We start from the raw sequence: 19,027 nt of genomic DNA on the forward strand, positions 1-19,027 counted from the left end.
GCTACAGATATGGGATACATCCCGGGGAAGGACATAGGTTACTTTTTATCTCGGAAAATCAAAGAGTTCCTACGGGATTTAAATTTTAAATTACCTAAATCGGACGAAGCCGCGGGCATCCTCTAGTCTAGTATAGATTTGGTTGAATGAATTGGTTGAACTCATTATCTTTTAGAATTATGGAAGGGAGAAAGCTGAAGTTACTCAATAAAGTACCTACCAATGTTTTTATAATATGGGTCCTAACGATAAATGAACTAAGTAAAAATGCAAATAAAATGAGTGAGGAATGATTTAAACGTCCTTAGTAAATCAGAACTAACTCTGCGAAGTGATCCATTAGTGAGAAAAACTGAGTCTGACCATTTGGAAAAAGCTTACGTAAATAAAATATCGTACAACTTGCTGAATAGTAAGACAGAATAAAACGCCTACATAAATAAGTGCATCAGCCCTCGGGAAGCGAGAGCTAAATAGACGGCATAATTTATTTATAGAATATCAGGGGTGAAGAAACGTCTTAGTTTAAAGCCGTTTTTTGCCTCAGTTATATTAGTCATTAGAAGATAATATTACGCTAAAAGTTATTGAAATGGAAATAATTGGTCATTAGCGCTCGATTTATAAACCTATCCTAATGATTCGTTAATTATTTATTTATATTGTTAATATTTGGAAATCGGTTTGACGATTAAAGCTTAATTGGCTATTATCCTTTTAAATTAATGATTACCTAGGTTATGTATTTTGTTTGTGAAGGTTACAGATTTATGTTCTAATAATACTGTATAGCGAAGTAGCAAGCTAGTGGTAAATTGATAAAAAGTAGAACAATACCAATTGGTAGCAAAACATTCTTAAACAGGGAATAATTGAACCCTAAAATCTCAAGGAGTCGAAATTGATAAAGGCTGAAACAAACAGATCGAGTAGCGACTCCTCTTCTCTGGAAGTAATAAAATAGTCCTAAGGATCTGTACGAAAGCTTTCACTCTGTGAACCTGCATTGTACCTACCTGGCACTGTAGTTTGCCGAGTAGTTTAGTACTAGATAACAGTTCGTTGTATTATAAATCATATAGGTAGGTACGCTTATGATTCGGCTCTGCTATCGGGATTAGGCAAATGATTCGTTATATCGCGAATTATGTGATCGGTGAAAATGGTATTGCTTCGCACATTCGCGCTAACCTAAATGGTTGGCGGGAATATGGGTTTATTAAAAATCCCTCGGGAGTTCTGTTTGTCCGCGATGTATTCGCTTTCAACAAAATATCGCGTCTGCCAGCTGACTAATTTGCCAAACTCATTTAAAAATTAACAAGACAAGAAAATATTTGCCCGCATCCCGCTATGTGTGTCTCAGGGTCACAAACAATTTTAAATTGTGTTTTACAAATTTACAAAGAGAAGGCTTAATAAAAAAATTGCAGGCGTAATAATCTAATCATAAGTAATTTCGTGCTTCGGTCGTTTCTTTTGTCATTTTCAGTGTCTACCGAAGTGGTTCTGCAGAGAAATATTAAGACGTGGGTATCCTTTGATACAGCGAATTATACTCCCAGAAAGTATATAAAATAAGAAATACTTTTTATGAAAATCAAATGATTAAAGGTAAGGCAATTCATAAAGTAGGTAAAAAATATTTTAGATATTGCTGACAAAATTGTGAGTATTTGTGGGATATCATTTTAAAAATATGAAGAGTCGATACCAAAGTGAACTATTGATATTATGTCATAATATAGAGATAATAAAAAAATTGAAAAAACACGACTGGTATGAAAAAAAAACAAATTAAAATTATCTATGTAGTATATTTATGTATTATGTACCTATATGCTTATTAGTTTTACTTCTTGCACTAACACACTTCCCGCGCATAAGCAGTAGTGTAATTAATATAATTACTATAGGATTTTTTTAAACTACCAAACATATACGCATTGGCGCATTTTTTCTCACTCGGTAATCCGCAAACGTGTCATATAAAATGAAACGTGTAAGAAACTTCAAACAAAAAAATCGCTTTCATGCCTTACAATAATTAGTTAAAGCACATTAAAAAGTTTAAACAAATTAAAAACCTAATCTACGTACTCCTCGGTAGTTCGTAGTTAGAGCTTGAATTGTTTACACCTCATTAACAAAATGTCGTTGGAATTTTGTATGTAATGTGACGAGATTAAAAATGAAAATTGCTGCAGACATGATTCTATTGTAAAAACGTTTCACTACAGCATAGCTAATGCTTACATCAAAATGTTGTTTGGATGTTTGTATTAGCAATTCTGTTTTACCTATTAGTAAAAGTGATTATTCAAATTGAGAAACGGATTTGGCTTGATTAAGCTCAATCCTAATCTAGGCATCAAAGATTAGTTCAAGCGTCAAGTTTCAAGCGTTTCATGAAACTGAATATTCGTGGAGTTAACGTAATAAGATGACTGTTTATACGTCTATCATAATTTACATACCTATTACATGACTAGATTAGCGCTAATACCATGATCTAGTTCACTTTGAACTATTTGGATTTTGGAACAATAGTGTTTAATACGGTACCTATGTATTCGTCTCTCAGATATTGTTCAAGAATTATAGCTATATTATATTCCATTATTTCCATTGTAAAAGAATATAATAAAAAAGTATATTGTTAAGTTATTTAAAACAATATTTGCCCGCCACTTTTTTATTTGAATTCAGGTTTTAAAAACCCCGCAGGAACCTTTTGTTTTTCCGGGATAAAAAGTTTCCTTTTTATACCTTAAAATCAAAAAGTTTCTACGGGATTTTTTAAAACCTAAATACTTACACGCGGACGTAGTCACGGGTATCATCTAGTAAACCCTAATTCGTATAATATTATGTGAATAAAATAATAATACTTACTAGTATGTACGTAAAAGTTCATGAAGTTTCAATAATTGGAAACAAAACTTTCAGTACCTGCTAGAGACCCATTCACTGTTATCGAGTTTTCCAATTCATTCGGGACTTTCAGCGATATCATCTCTTCCCTCAAAGCTATTTCGCAAAATATTGACTCATTGAACGATCGAAGTAAACGTAGGTACTTATTTGATTTAAAAGGCCTACAAAGATGCCAAGAAAAAATGCATATGTTACTGGAAATATCTGATATTTAGAAACTGTATACGATTCCCAGGAAATGTACACAATTCCTGGCCTACGTAGGAAATGTGTTAAATAATCTGTCAAAGGATTTTATAGGTATTGTAAAATCTACTCGAAAAGGTAGAAGTCCTCTAACTTTTCAAGTTTATTCTACACACACATACACTACTATTTGTGAGAGGTTTGATCTCAGGTTAAATCCCCCGAACAGAAAACCAACACCCTAACCACTAGCTACGAGTATCATCGCTTCTCCTCCACTTTATTTTAACACAAATATTAATAAAGTCTCTTACTAAAAAGCCAACAAAAACTTGATCTAAACCAAGAGTTTTATAGCGTACCTACTATCATTGGTCACAGTGGCGCTCAAACAAACGAGTAATGGTCAAAGGAAACTCAATTTGTATGTAAATTTAGTATAACAAAGTGCCGTAACTATTTATCTATTCTATTTTGGATCACATTAAAGGCACAACCAAAGGAATTTTTACCAAAGGAATGTTCTTTGATACTTATTTAACTGCAGTTGAAGCTTTCACAAAAAAAATTAATAATGATCAGTGAATTGTCTAACAACAACATAATAATATTATTCTCGTTCTATTATAAAATTGTAATAATAAAGTCTATACTCATTTGTAATAATAAAATCTATACTCATAGTTGGTGTGGTTTGTTTGTGCGCGAATCACACCAAAACAACTGAATCGATTGAGATGAAAATTTTATAAAGAGTTAGGTTTCAATTTACCTATTTAATTAAAATCTATAATGGATTTAGCTTGACCCAAATTTCGCGCCGAGGAATGAGCGAAGCGAAGTAGAAGGGAAGTATGAATTCAAAAAAGTAGTTCCCCAATGAGAAAGTCGTACCTACTTAATTAAAAACATGACAATCATGGCAAAAACCAGCAAAAAACTAACCAAAAAGTAAAAATTTCACATTTGAAAATGGCGCCATACACACACCATATTTTTTTTTTTTTTTTAATTTGGTATAAGTAACTAGTATCAAGGTTCAGTTTGGGTAAAACAGCCTTATGTTATACTAGCTGACGCCCGCGACTTCGTCCGCGTGGATTTAGGTTTTTCGAAATCCCGTGGGAACTCTTTGATTTTCCGAGATAAAAAGTAGCCTATGTACTAATCCAGGGTATTATGTATCTCCATTCCGAATTTCAGCCAAATCCGTCCAGTAGTTTTTGCGTGAACGAGTAACAAACACACACACACATACACACACACACACACACACACACACACACACACACACATTCACACAAACTTTCGCCTTTATAATATTAGTGTGAATTGTGATTGTAACTATGAAGTGTGATAGTGTGATTGTACCTATTACCTGTGTCTTTATGGGAGAGCTCATGAGATAGTATGGGGCTATTTTACCCGCACCGATCGGTACCGACCGCGACTTGTCAGTGCCGAAAACCCTGGCTCTTTATGCCAGCGCCCTTACTCGGGATGATGTAAAGATTCCATCGATACCCCATACATCCAAATCTGTTCATGCATTCTGAAGTTATGGTAGAATAAAGAAACCCAGATACATAAAATCCTGAAAACATTACTTACACTTCTTTTTTGGGCAAACGTGTAAAAAGTGATTGATTCTCGACACATACTTGACTTGAGTCTGCTAGTGAATAAATGAAAAAATCGACGTAACATTTTTATGTAACTGCTAAAGCTACCAAATCTGTATCCAGGCTTGTTACAAAATTGGCTTACGAGTTACGAGAGATTAAATCAGCGAATATTCAGTGTAAAATATTTGTGCTGTCGTTAGCCTGTCATCACATTTGTGTGGACCACAGAGCTAGGAATGTGGTGTAGCATACACTAGCTAATTTTTTTTGCTTACAAAAATAGAGTAAATGCATTGATTAGGTATCACTACCTATATTAAAAATGCGAAAGTGTTTGTTGGCTTATTGATTTGTTTGTTTGTCCTTCAATCACGTCGCAACGGAGCCATGGGTCGACGTTCATTTTTTGCATGGGTATAAGTTAAGACCTGGAGAATGACATAGGCTACTTTTAATTCCGGAAAATCGACCCCACGAGATTTTTAACAAATGTAAATTAAAAATTTATAACACCCCCTACAAGTGAAGGTTGCAGTAACTAGAAAAGAGCTGATAACTTTCACACGGCTGAACCTATTTTCTTGGATTATAGCTTAGAACACTCTCGATCAAGCCACCTTTCAAACAAAAAAAAAAAAACTAAATTAAAATTGATTCATTAATTTAGGAGCTACGATGCCACAGACAGATACACAGATACACACGTCAAACTTATAACACCCCTCTTTTTGGGTCGGGGTTTAAAAACCTAAATCCACGCGGACAATGTCGCGGGCATCATCACTATACTATAGGTACCATCAAAATAACCTCAGATTTTTTTATGTAGATATGCGTACGTTCTAATAAAAGAACGTCAAAAACACGCGAATACGTTCCTATACACAACTAACATACAAAGCAAAACCAATTTGAGTTTGTCGTATCTGAATTGGATGGAGTTTGACTAATGGATTAAAGTAAAGTGAATATCAAAAGGATTCACGTTTTAATAACTGAAAACATGTCAGACTATAAAAGAGCCGGTTGGAGTTGGCTGGAAAAAAATAACACGCGCGTCAGTTTACGTTGAAATTTTGGAAATGGATACAAAAGTCCAATTATATAGTGATAGAATATTTTAAATTCATCGCCTTCAAAAATCTAAATTTATAAATGGAAAAGGTGACTGACTGATCTATTATACTCACAGCTATGATATAAAAACAAATTCATACCCCTATTTTACCCCCTTAGGGGTTGAATTTTCAAAAATCCTTCCTTAGATGATGTCTACGCATAGATATATGTGTCTACGTCATGATAGCTACTTATCTGCTTGCCAAATTTCAAATGCTGTGCGTTGATAGATCAGTCAGCCAGTTAGTCAGTCAGTTGCCTTTTTCTTTATTAACCCCCGACCCAAAAAGAGGGGTGTTATAAGTTTGACGTGTGTATCTGTGTATCTGTCTGTGGCATCGTAGCGCCTAAACGAATGAACCGATCTTAATGTACTTTTTTTTGTTTGAAAGGTGGCTTGATCGAGAGTGTTCTTAGCTATAATCCAAAAAAATTGGTTCAGCCGTTTAAGAGTTATCAGCTCTTTTCTAGTTTTCTTGTAGAAAAGAAGGTTAGATAACCGTTAGGTTCATAATATTATGTAAATTGACAAATATGAAGCTGTCAAGATGGACGTTGCCTAGATACATAATTATTTATTTGAAAATGATGTTTTGGAAAACTCAGATACTTTGGATCGTAGGCGCGGAATAGTCCAAGAAAATCGGTTCAGCCGTTTGAAAGTTATCAGGTCTTTTCTAGTTACTGTAATCTTCACTTGTCGGGGGTGTTATAAATTTTTAATTTACACTTGTATATTTAGATGAATAATATGGCTGATATTATTTTAAAGAAAATTATGCCCTCATTTAATGTTATGATACACCATAATTTCATCTAGAAAATAATAATAATTAAGGACTACGAGTAGTTAAAGACAGCTGACTTTCTATTTTACTAAACGAAATCTGCACCCGGAAATCCTCTTCGGTACATACTCAATTCAATGAGTAGACGTAACTTACAGATATTATCGCTGACGTAACCAGATTCCCTACTCGCATGTACTGGGTCAATTTAATTTAAGACGACGCGCTCTCCTCATCCATCTCGAGTAAAACTAGTTTAGAGGGCCTATGAATGTTTGGAAAAAATCATGGACAGTAAAGGCTTTTAGTGAACCACAGTTTTCAGAATATTGAGTAGGAGAATGGTACCGATTTTCTTGAGCGTGGATGTGGCAATGTATTACTCAAATAATTAGTTTATGCCGTTCTTTATCATAAGCATTGCCAATATTGCGTAGGATATGGTCATAAATAATAGTTAAAATTAACCAATTTTCAAAATAGATGAATTCTACTAAGTGTATTGTAGTAAGACTAGGTGTGGGCGTAGGTTTTTTGTGGACTGAATTATTCGAAATTTTTAGAAACTATTTACATAACCAAGAGCTTACCAGATTTGACTAGCTTGAATGTGACTTGTTGTTGATTTTTCAGTTGTTCATTATGCGCGGGGTGCGTCAGCTCCCGAAGGGCCATCTCTATGGACGGCTGCTGCATGTTGGCTGAGCGAGCTGGTGATGGATCTTTCGCTCGACTAAGCTTTCGGAAAAAGCTAACTTTCTTCGGCTTTGAATTTGTTCCTGATGAATAAAAAGAAATATTACGGCTATGAATATACGAGTATTACGGGTTACGAGTACATAATATGACAAACAAAAAACGTTATCAAAAATCAAACTCAACGACTATGACTAAGTAAAGCGCAGTGTTAAAATTTGCAATCACCATGCAATGTAGACGTGACTGCCACGTATTAATAAAATTAGTCGATGAACAGGCCTTCAATTCCAAACTCAAACTTTCAGTCAAAAACCTTCGAACGACGATCGTTGAGTCGGAGGCGTAGATGGCGAGGAGGTGCGAGCGGATAGCGTCGGAGAGGAACTCGGGGCGGGCTCTGAGTATGGACGGGGAGGTAGTAAGCTAAGGGAGGACGCCGCAGGGGACGGGAAGTGCGCCGCCGACACATCGGACCGACGGTCCGGCTCTGGAGTCGTCACGCGTATATTCGCGCAGAATTCGGGCGTGCTTGCAACTTCGAACAGGGCATCGAAGTCCCTGTCAAAAATGTTCTTCCGCGAAAAGGCGGGCGTGGGGAGCGGAGCGGGCAACTCGAATTCATCGGGAGCTGGGGTCCTTACTATTTTGCCGAACTCTGAGTCCTCATGACGACCGAGCTTTTTAAAAAGTTTGGTTGCCTTGGTGCGCTCGCGCAGCTTAGCCGGCCGCTCGAGCGACGGCGTCGGCGAAGCCGGCGCGCGCTCCGCAGACTCCGGGGGCGCCGTTTTGGGGACGGAGGCGGCGCGGGGCGGGGCGGGGGTCGGGGTCAGGAGATTCGCGCTTCTCGGCGAGGGCGGCGGAGGCCCGATGATGATATCGAGCGTCGGTCGCTGCCGAGGCCGTGGCAGCGAATGCGAGCTGTATGTCAGGGAAACTACTTCGTCCGCAGGATATATTACGTACATCCCTGGCGAGACCGCATCGCGCCGGCCCCTCGCGCCCTCCGAAGAGGTTTACGCGCGTTTGTCTTACTACCTACTTACTTTGCCGTTTGATATGGCTGATTCATTTACTATCGCAATGCTATTACGATTGCAAGACTTTTAGGAAAACGAAAACCGTGGAATGTTTATTAACTCTAATGTTTACTTTTTGTTGCGTGATAGGAGTAAGGAATGTTTTATGGGAGAGATTTTGAGCCATGTATAGGAGGTAGGATAATTTTCTTCGCGTAAATTGTCGCTAGTCCTTAAGATGTCTTCAACCTAGAGAAAAACAATTGAAGTAATTTATTATCTAGAAAGCAAATCAAACAATAACAAAAAATATGAAAATTATATTATAGAGAAGTGAAAAAAATTATTTTATTCAGTTAAAAATATTATAAAAACAGCAATGTAAATATTTGGCAATTAAATTTATTCCGAAAGGAACAATTCAACGGGCTGCTAAAATATGTAGATATCTGCACCATTAATGTAAACAGTGATACGCCCTGGGTGTTGACAAAAATACACACTAGAGGTAATATTATGTGAAGATTATAGTATATTAATATTAAATAGGATGAAAATCAGTAAATGTAAAATTGAGATCAGATCACCCGACCAGAATTTTCGACAGGCTAAAGGCTCCAGTAGGTAGGTACACACCGTTGATTTTGAAAGAGCCACCCTACACACTGACCAATGCGTATGCCAATTGCTGACCAATGTGTAAACGCTGTCTGAACTGTGCCGAGATCTTTTGATGTCTTTGTGTAATGAAAACTTACTAAACTCGAAGTTTACTTCGCAGTGCCTTTGGAAGTCGAAGTTTTGAAAAGATTTATTTCGTTGGTCAGTTTATTCATTAAAATTATTGTAAAAGTCATATCGCTACTGGCCTGATATTAATCATGATTTAATCTTTCATCCAGTAAATAAATTTTTGCCAGTATGTTGCTAATAATTTTACAGTAATTTTTAAATAAGTATATATATCACATAAACAATAACTCTGGACGAAAAGTCTGAGGCCGCTCTGGTTCTCATAGCCTTATAATATTATTTCCTATCCATTATAAAATAATTGTGTTAATTATATTATAATGTAATGAACAAATATCAATATCATGAGCTCTTGTGGTGAACTCGACCTCATATCATATCTTTCATATCTACCTGTCGTTTGTCGAGTCACCGTTTATTCCACAAACTATTTTTTGCATATGACGTGTAGAATGGTCATTTTTACCGATATCTCTTGACCTGACTGTTTCAAGCCCATATTACCTACCTTTATATCTACCTTTGATTTACTGGTTACAGTAGGGGAAAAAACTCAACATTTATAAATAACATTGCATTTAACACAATAATATACTCATAAGTATCACTAATTTAGTTTCTTCTAAAACTTTTCTCTCCGTAAGAGGGAAAATCTAGAAAATTGAAGGCTGTCATTATATTTACGTACCTACAAGACTCATCCCGCCAAAAAACTCTAAAAAAATTAAGTTGATGAACTAATAAGTGTTTTCCATCACATTTTAACAATATTTAAAGAATAAGCTTAGACAATTTTAGGAAGACATCAAAATCAACACTATCAATATAGTCAGAAAAATAGTTGTAGTCGCTGTAAGCGAAGTCTAAATCCATACAAATGTTATAAATGCGAAAGGATGCCTGTCTGTCTGCTAGCTTTCCATGGCTCATTCAACCAATTTTGACGAAATTTGGTATTGAGATAGCTTGCATCCTAGGGAAGGACATAGGCTAATTTTTATCCTGAAAAAAATTCCATGTAATTTTAAAAACCTTAATCCTGGTATTAAAATAGTGGTTTTGATTTTCCCTTCTTTAATTAATAAGTCACGTCATGTAACAAATAAAAATCCTAATTAATCGAGTACAAATGGAATTTCAAAAGCTCGTGCTGTCAGTAGCAGCAAATTGCCCGTGGCTGCAACGTTCCCACGGACGCAAAACGAGCGTACATATTGTAAATGGCATCTAGTTATGCTCTCGTAGTTGAAATGAATTGAAGTCGGTCAGTGCTCTCCATTCCGATTCTAACCCCAACAAGAGGAGGGGTCTGTAACAGTAGCTTTTCACGGTACGTCCAATTACGAGCCTCCCAATCTCAATTGATTTGTGATAGCAAACGCAGTAAAATAAGGTAAAGGTAGTGCTTAAGCCAGGCTGGCGACCAGGACTCTTAGAGTTATCGTCTTTCTTTGACAGTTGAGTCAACTTAATACCTATCGTATGTCAAGCTTCGAGTAGGTATTGTATAGCTGTACACCAGACTCTCATCGAGGCAAACTCGTGCCTTTAGTCTCAAGTATTCGAATAAGAGTTCTGGCAGATTAGGACAAGGCGACTCATTCACGTCTTGTCCACTATTGAGGCATTCTGTCTGGTCGTGCTGTGCGCTCTCACACACATATAAATGCGACATGAAAGAAAATATTGTTGTAAAAATTGCAGTAACCCTACTTCCAGACTTCTTGGTGAAAATATCCAAGTCCCGCGACCGGCAAAACCTCGAGAGATTTTGTCAGGCCAGTCTAATACTTGTGGCTCTATAATAAGCACAGAATTTAACCGTCAGTGATATTAAGTCACCTGTTTATTTTCGATTGTACTTATGTTTAAGTCCTAAGACTACCATTACATGCCATTGCAAATAATTTGGCGCTATCTTGCTATAAACATACCGTGAGAAATTAGTCTAAGGATGATCCTAGTCAGAGTGGTGTTAGTATGTGAAGACATTTCTTTGATATATCTATGTCCTAGGTATCGTAGCACCCAAATGCACGAACTAACTCCACATAATACCTAGTAGTGCGCCCTAGGGATCCGAGATGCAACCGGTTTCGTAGGTACTGTAAGATAATAATTTACCGCACTCACTGTAGTACAATGGAATGACGGCTGCATACCTATATTTCTATTTCAAAGCCGGAAATGTTAGGAATGGCACGTTATTAATATTTTCCTTTCATTTGCTGCAATGGTGGTAAAGTATACTTAAAGATATAACACCTACCTACTTTTGACGATCTGGTTGATTTAATATTGAGCTATGTGGTCAACCTCTCTTCTGCCAATGCCCTATCGTTTTAGAAACCTATTAAAGGGATTAATGGTTTCTTGGTTAGACCGCTGCCATCAGAGTACTTACATCGTAATTTATCACAAGTTCAGACCGCAGGTAATGGCTAACTTTGATTAAAAACAGAATCTTATTTTGATATAAATGTCTATAAGATACTATAGTAAGTATGTATATAATGTGTGCCTATAGGCAGCACAGTATAAGCGATAACTAGTCTAGGCAAGATAAGGAGGTCAAGCATTTCCACAATAGCTGTAGGCGAATCCTTCAGTTTGAAGATCCACTTAAAATTTTCCACATCAAGATTTCTCTCTGTGTCGAATTCCTTTTAACTGAGGGTGACTGAGTGACATCCTTTCATTAATACGGCGATGGTATCTAATGGTTTTCTTGGGATTAATAATGCAGTGATATGAAGGATCCTTTCGCATAGGTACGACTCGGTTATAATTAACTGATATTAAATTATATTCTCTGTTTCCACACTAAGTACATGGATTTTGTCTGAAAAGTAGTAATTCTATGCCTACGTAGGTACAATTTTCTTGCTTTACCAGTCTCAATCATCGAGGCCTTTGCCGGAGTATATATTTTTAATAAAATGCCCAAAGTATTCAATTAAACTTCGCAAAAGTTTTGCGAATTTTATTTCTATGAAAATACACTAGAGATATCGTACCGTAATTTAACTTTCTGTTATACTTAGTTTGATAGAATCAATTTTTCATCGCTGTGATTTATTTATGAAACTTGATTTTTTAAATATTACTTACTAAAAATATTTTTGCAAACATTCATTGATACTATGATATATCAATTATTTTGCTACTCTGTGATAAATTGATAGGTGTAGTCTAAGATAGTATCAATTATGTTGTTTCTATCGTTTCTTGATGCTCAGATCAAAGGCTTTCTTTTCAAATATGTGTGTTTAATATGATATCAAGAACTAAAGAGGCATGCGGGGCTCCGCGGGGCGCACTCGACCTTTTCTTCAGATCACTCAAAGAGTCACACTTCTCCTTAAAGGTTGAACATAACAAGGCATTTCCGGCTTCACGAAACGCCGCTAATGGGGTTCTTATTGAACCTACTGTATTGGAGAAGGTAAGGACCTTCTCCAATACAGTAGGTAAGCCTTTAGCCTAAGGAGGCTATGATAATTTCTACCGCCCAGATTGAGTTTAAATATTTATATTGTTGGCCGTTATTTCTGATATCCATATCCATACACTACCAATAAAAAAGTATGTCTGTCATGTATGTATGACAGCCCATCCGTTTAACCGATTTTGACGCCTTTCTTCAAACAGAGATGGAAAATCAAAGAGTTTCTGCGGGATTTTTGAAACATATGGAAAAGCTGACTGATCTATCAACGCACAGCTCAAACTACTAGACAATTGTGGCTAAAAGGCATGCAGATAGCCATTATGACGATATCCGCTAAGAAGGGATTTTCGAAAATTCAGCCCCTAAGGAGATAAAATAGGGGTTTGTAGTTTGTGTAGTCCACGCGGACTACAAAAACTACAAATAGTACGCTAGTTAGTTTACGTATATAATACATGCAGACGAAGCCTTTAATTTTCCTGGAGTAAAATTAACAGCCCATATCAAGGCCCTGACACGCAAGCTTTCCCTATACTTTTCATCAAAATTAGTTAAACGATAGGCTGTGAAAAGTTAGATAGACAGGCACACTTTCAATTTATAATAAGTAAATAATTTATAATATAATAAAACATTATTGTAATGTATTAATAAAGTATGGACTAGTATGGATAAGTAGGTACTTATTTGTTAGAGCTAGGCATGGATCTGTTTTAGGGATTTATTTCTGTAGAATCTCTAAAATATCGCTGATTATTATTATTATCTTTACAAACAAACGAATAATTAATAAGGGATTTGATTAATCAAATAACTTATCCATATTTAAACACGAATAAGATATAACCGTATAATAAGCAATACCTCAAAGTTATACCTTACATGGAATACTTCAACCATGTTAGTTTATACTTAGTGTAAGCATTTATGTTGTACCCAACTTGTAATCAAAGACTATAATGTATTGTGTAGGGATCTTACTACGTGGCACTCTGTAAACAGGAGCAGAGAATATTATTAACAATGTTTGGTTTGTTTATATTAAATTTTATAGTAATTAATGCATAAACTAGACCCACACCCACACATAATATGTAACAGTGCCCGTGACTTAGGTAGTCCATTTTACACCGATAACAACTGCTGTGTTCCTATTGTATAGAAGCATGCGTTACTTTGTGGAAGTCCATAATATACAAGGAATCAAAAGCTTAGTTTACTCTAATCATCTACAATGCACAATTGAAAATTCAAGACTTTGCAATTGTGCGTATTATAAGGTCTACATCTCCTGAGGATGCTCCGGTGTCGGAGCGAAACGTGTGTCGAGTGTGTTCTGGTAGATTTGTGTGGTGTTGCGTGGTGGTACTTTTCTTGGTGGCTGGCTTTTCCTACTTCCCCCTCCCCCCCCCCCCCCCCCCCTCAAATTTAGTCTACTTAACTCTCTCCGTCCTCGTTTCTCACAAACGTAGTTCCAAATTCATTTGAATACTAAGCAACCAAAGTCCATGAAAAAAGTCCATGTTTTGCAGATATATTCTAGAAACTAATATCTGTGTCTGTAGTGTTTTAGATTTTTCTAAAAATATGTAGTTTTAAAATTACAAGGGATCAAAGATTTGTATGTGAATTTTTAAGACCGCGTAACTTTGAAAGCGAATATTTTAACAGAAATCTGGAAAACCACAGACATAGATATTAGTTTCTAGAATATGTCTGAAAAATTTCATGGACTTTGGTTGCTTAGTATTCAAATGAATTTGGAACTACGTTTGTATGAAACGAGTGACGGAGAGAGCCCTCTTAAGTCACACATAATGTACTATTGTAGTGGATAATAATTATCTATATAGAACGCATGTGACAGCGTACGGAATATAAAATTAGATAAATTGAAAACCAATTTGAAGCTTAGAAAGTTACCCAAAAGTTTAGTAAAGCCATTACGGTGTACGTAATTCAAGTTACAATTTGGGTTCTTTGAAGGTAGTTACTCAAATTAATAGCTAAGTGGATTATGAATATCTAATGGAATGTGCTACGAGGAAAGCATAATAGGTATTATATTATATAACTTTCCTTTTAGTTTCATCTTGATCTTTGTATTCATTTGAGCAGCCTCAATAAGGCAAAGTAAGGTTGCTCAAGTAATTACTTCAAAAAACCGACAAAGTATGGATCGGCATGATTTATGGCTCAATGTACTTCGTTCAGGTTGAAGTAGCAGTGTTTCTATAATCGATCGCAACACATCTCGTAGTAGGTAGTTAAGCTGATTCCTATAGCTACATAGTAGACAACATTGTGAACAGTTCAACAAAAGAGTCAGTAGTTTTTTTTTTTCAGACAATAAAATATTTTAATCCTAATAATTCTGTTCTAACAGCTTAATATTATTATTGAAACCCACTTATTATGTATTTAGGGATAAGAAAGTCACGAAAAGGGTGGCATGGACTTAATTGATTTCTTTTGTGGCACGGAAAGGCTTGCAAGAATTTTGAGTGTCACGGAATTTCGTTATAACGTATATCTATTACGTACTATGTAGTGACCCCGACAAGTGAAGTTACAGTAACTAGCAAAGAGCTGATAACTTTCAAACGGCTGAACCGATTTTCTTGGATTATAGCTAAGAACACTCTCGATCAAGCCACCTTTCAAACAAAAACAAACTAAATTAAAATCGGTTCATTAGTTTAGGAGCTACGATGCCACAGACAGATAACACACGTCAAACTTATAACACCCCTCTTTTTGGGCCGGGGGTTAATAAATAGAATTTTGTCACTAATTTAAATGTACAGAAGCTTTGTTGACCTACCTAAATTGAGAGGGATGATATCGATTCTTTCATACAAAACGTGTCTTAAGAACCTTTTCATACATAAACTTTCTTATTTTACGTCTGTAATACAAACTCCAGTAAAAGTCAATATAAAATAGTAAGTATAGAATATATTAATGGCATGGCATAATAATTGCCATGTATAAAACTTATTACATCCCTCGCATTGCTGGACCAAGCTGCATTCAAGTCAAATTCACACTCTTTTATAATTTACATGATCTTCGATTGTGTAATAAGTATGATTTTTTTCTGGAGCGTAAGTTCGATAGATAGTTTAAACCTGTGTAAAGGCAAGTCTAAAATTTATTGTGGAATTTGTTATAAAAGATTACACTTTCCATTTCCACAGTACTCACAAACAGTTTTCGGATTTTTGTGGGGCAAACTTTCTACAGGGTCGCAAAATATTATGATTTTATGGCCCAGGGCTCAGCTCCTGACTAACGGGCGTCCATCTTACCCACGGAGAACTTTATGAAAAGTGTCCTGTCGATTTCGTTTTTTTTTTTTTGGATTTGTGCTACAAATTAGCACTGCTGTTAGTCTGCTCATTATCAGTATGGCGAGACAGCGTGAGGGAGCTTTCGTAAAAGCTAGTTACAATATAAAAGCTTAGCATAATGACGTCGGGATGCAGGCGCCGTTGTTCAGGGCACTCGACCTGCTTCCGTTTACATCACTGGGCAACTCGCACAAGAGTATGTACTTGTTCTATGTTTTGGAATTTTTCACGCATCCCATTTATCATTTCATGTAAAAGAGTTGAAAATGTTAATCCGCACTTGGCCAGCGCTAACCAAAACCCTTCTTATTCTGAGAGGAGACCCGAGCTCAGCAGTGGCAGGGTGAACTAGAGTGAGGGAATTGTCGGTTTGATCCTGAACCAACGATATGTCAAATATTAGGCTAAGGTGACGTGAAATCATAGGAAAAAAACCAGCCAAGTGCGAGTCAGACTCGCGCACTGAGGGTTCCGTATTCGGTTATTTTTTCCAACATTTTGCACGATAATAATAAAAATAAATAAAAATCTGTTTTAGGATGTACAGGTAAAGCCCTTTCATATGATACCCCACTTGGTATAGTTATCTTACTTTGAAAATTGAAACACATTTTAATTTTTTTAAGTGATGTAACCACAAATTCGCGGTTTTTAGATTTATTACTGTACTTGTGCTATAAGACCTACCTACCTACCAAATTTCATGATTCTAGGTCAACGGGAAGTACGCTATAGGTTTCTTGACAGACAGACAGCCAGACAGACAAAGTGTCTGGCTGACAGACAAAGTAAAGTGATCCTATAAGGGTTCCGTTTTTCCTTTTGAGGTACGGAACCCTAAAAATAGGGCTATAATAGGGCTACCTGCATCAAATGTACTAAGATCTAACCACCATTTGACGCCTGCCGGTGACGTCGACGCCTCGACGTTTGTTAGAAGTTTCCTAACTGTCGTGACCTGTGGTAGTGGGCTGGCGATGGGTTGATAATGATAGGTGCTATAGTATACTTAGATTACAGATGTTGGTTATTAACTTACTCGTATGTAGGAACGTCCTACTTCAATGATCATAATTCAGTTAACAGTGACTGAACTTAAGTTCCTAACTTCAAGTCTCCTCATCAGATCCTTAAGACTTTAAACTAACCTACCGAAGTTTCGTAGCAAATGGGACCGTAAAAGATCTTGCGGGTTTCTACAAATGTGTGTGAGCATGTGAATATGGTCGGCTTACTAATTAAATTAAACAATTTTGATTTGTGTGACACGAGTATTTAGAAATGCCAGAGCGAACTAGCTATTCGTCAGTTGTGAAACAATTAAAGCTGGTTTCCCAATGGATTATTTCGCCTGAGCGTTTTTAACAGTTGCAGTTAAGCTTTAACATCGAAATGCTCGAGGATTCGGACCGAGTAAAATTATGAGTTACAAAGTGTCATAGCTGCTGTTGAGAAGTTTAAACGAACACCTATCCTGATAATCCAAAGTCCAAACTCTATAATAATCCTTGAAACATAATGAATTTATGAATTACCTATCTGCTATTTACATAATAGGTAAATACTTATTCCACACACAGCAAAATATTTATTATAATTTGGTACGAATGCGGGAATGAAATAAGACAAAACAGATTCGACGCAAATGCAAGAAACACTAAAATGATTGCATGCAATATGGTAGTAATAACAAGATCACGAAATCGAATTTGTAGATGTTTCGTTTGGCTTGGAATTATTATTTATTTTGATCTTTATATTAACATTTAATGTATTTAATGAATTAATATTTGCGTGTTCTTAGCCTGCTTGCTTCTTAGTTGCGTGTACCTGTTACATAATTCCATGCATCGTTCATCTGATTGGGTTGAAACCTTGTGCAAGTGTTGTTGGTACTTGTGTAATTTTTTGACATAGTTGTTCAAAGAAACAAATCGCAAAAAAGCTTTTAAATAGCTATTTCTGCAAAGCTTGATAGGTGTTCAGCTGATGTAAAATAAGTTTCATTGTTGTCTCAATTAAAAATAGTATAAGTAAGCTGTTATTAATTTTTAAGCAGAGCTGAGCAACATAAGCTTTTAAATTAAAACATAATATGTTTATTTTAAAGGTCAAAAATTATTTATTTTCTATGGCTATGTACGATTTGGTAGGTAGGTAAGTGGTAAATGCTGAATTGGAATGATTCTTGTTCGAATGTACAAAAGCAATCACGTAGAGTGGTTTTGTGGCCATATAGGTACTTACATAATATGACTAGCGTATATTATTTTTAGTGTATTATAAGAGTATAATATTTTGACTCCACGTATTTCTGTACATTGCGCAAACGATAATATGACGGTTATCATGATTTCTGATAATAATATATCGGTTGTGTGTATCACATTCCTATAAAAATTAAGATTAGTTTATCCGTAGAGCTCTTCAAACAAACGTTGTCTGGTTCTCATTTGAAGATTCGTATGTGAATCATTGAGTCCGAGTACCTATTCAAGTGTACCTAACTTAAAAACTACACATTTATACAGAAATCTGTCGAACCACACATGCAGATGTCAGTCAGTCATTCCAGTCGGTCGGTCGGTCGGTCAGTCGGTCGGTCGGTCGGTCGGTCGGTCGGTCAGTCAGTCAATCAGTCAGTCAGTCAGTCATCTACGAAATTTCATTGAGTTTAATAATAATAATTGATTAATATTCAAATTAAAATCAAACTATATTTTTTTTGCAAAGTACCACGCGGAGGCAGCACTGAGGCCGCGCTGCTTTGCGGCAAAGAAAGCGCCTTTAATCTAACTGAAATCTATTTATATAATTTTTTTTATCAATATTATCATTTAACAAAAAAAATACAATTTTGACAAAATAATAACAACCTTGCTATTTAATCGGCATATTACCTACTAACAGGACTGATTTATTATTATTAACTAGAAGAAGCCCGCGACTTCATCCGCGTGGATTTAGGTTTTTAAAGATCCCGTGGGAACTGTTTGACTTTCCAGGATAAAAAGTTTCCTATGTCAATAACAGGGACGCAAGCTACCTCGGTACCTTTCATACAAATCGGTTAAGCGGATGGGTTTTTGGGAATCCCGTG

General features: G+C 36.1%; 1 protein-coding gene across 8 annotated transcripts in view; it reads right to left on the reverse strand.

Moving 5' to 3' along the window:
- Nucleotides 1-19,027, reverse strand: part of LOC123867059 — a 185,931-nt gene that overhangs the window by 123,459 nt on the left and 43,445 nt on the right. For 6 of the 8 annotated variants that reach the window (XM_045908897.1, XM_045908901.1, XM_045908899.1 and 3 more), the window contains exons 2-3: nt 7,668-8,619; nt 7,246-7,434 (exon numbers count right to left, since the gene is read on the reverse strand). In XM_045908897.1, the coding sequence (XP_045764853.1) occupies nt 7,246-7,434; nt 7,668-8,319 (841 nt within the window). In that variant the 5' untranslated portion in view covers nt 8,320-8,619. Of the gene's footprint in view, nt 1-7,245; nt 7,435-7,579; nt 8,620-19,027 lie in introns of those variants that run through there. The other 2 variants (XM_045908903.1, XM_045908902.1) reach the window with 2 other exon arrangements.

The sequence above is a fragment of the Maniola jurtina genome, chromosome 7 (genome assembly GCF_905333055.1).
Source record: "Maniola jurtina chromosome 7, ilManJurt1.1, whole genome shotgun sequence".
NCBI lineage: Eukaryota > Metazoa > Arthropoda > Insecta > Lepidoptera > Nymphalidae > Maniola > Maniola jurtina.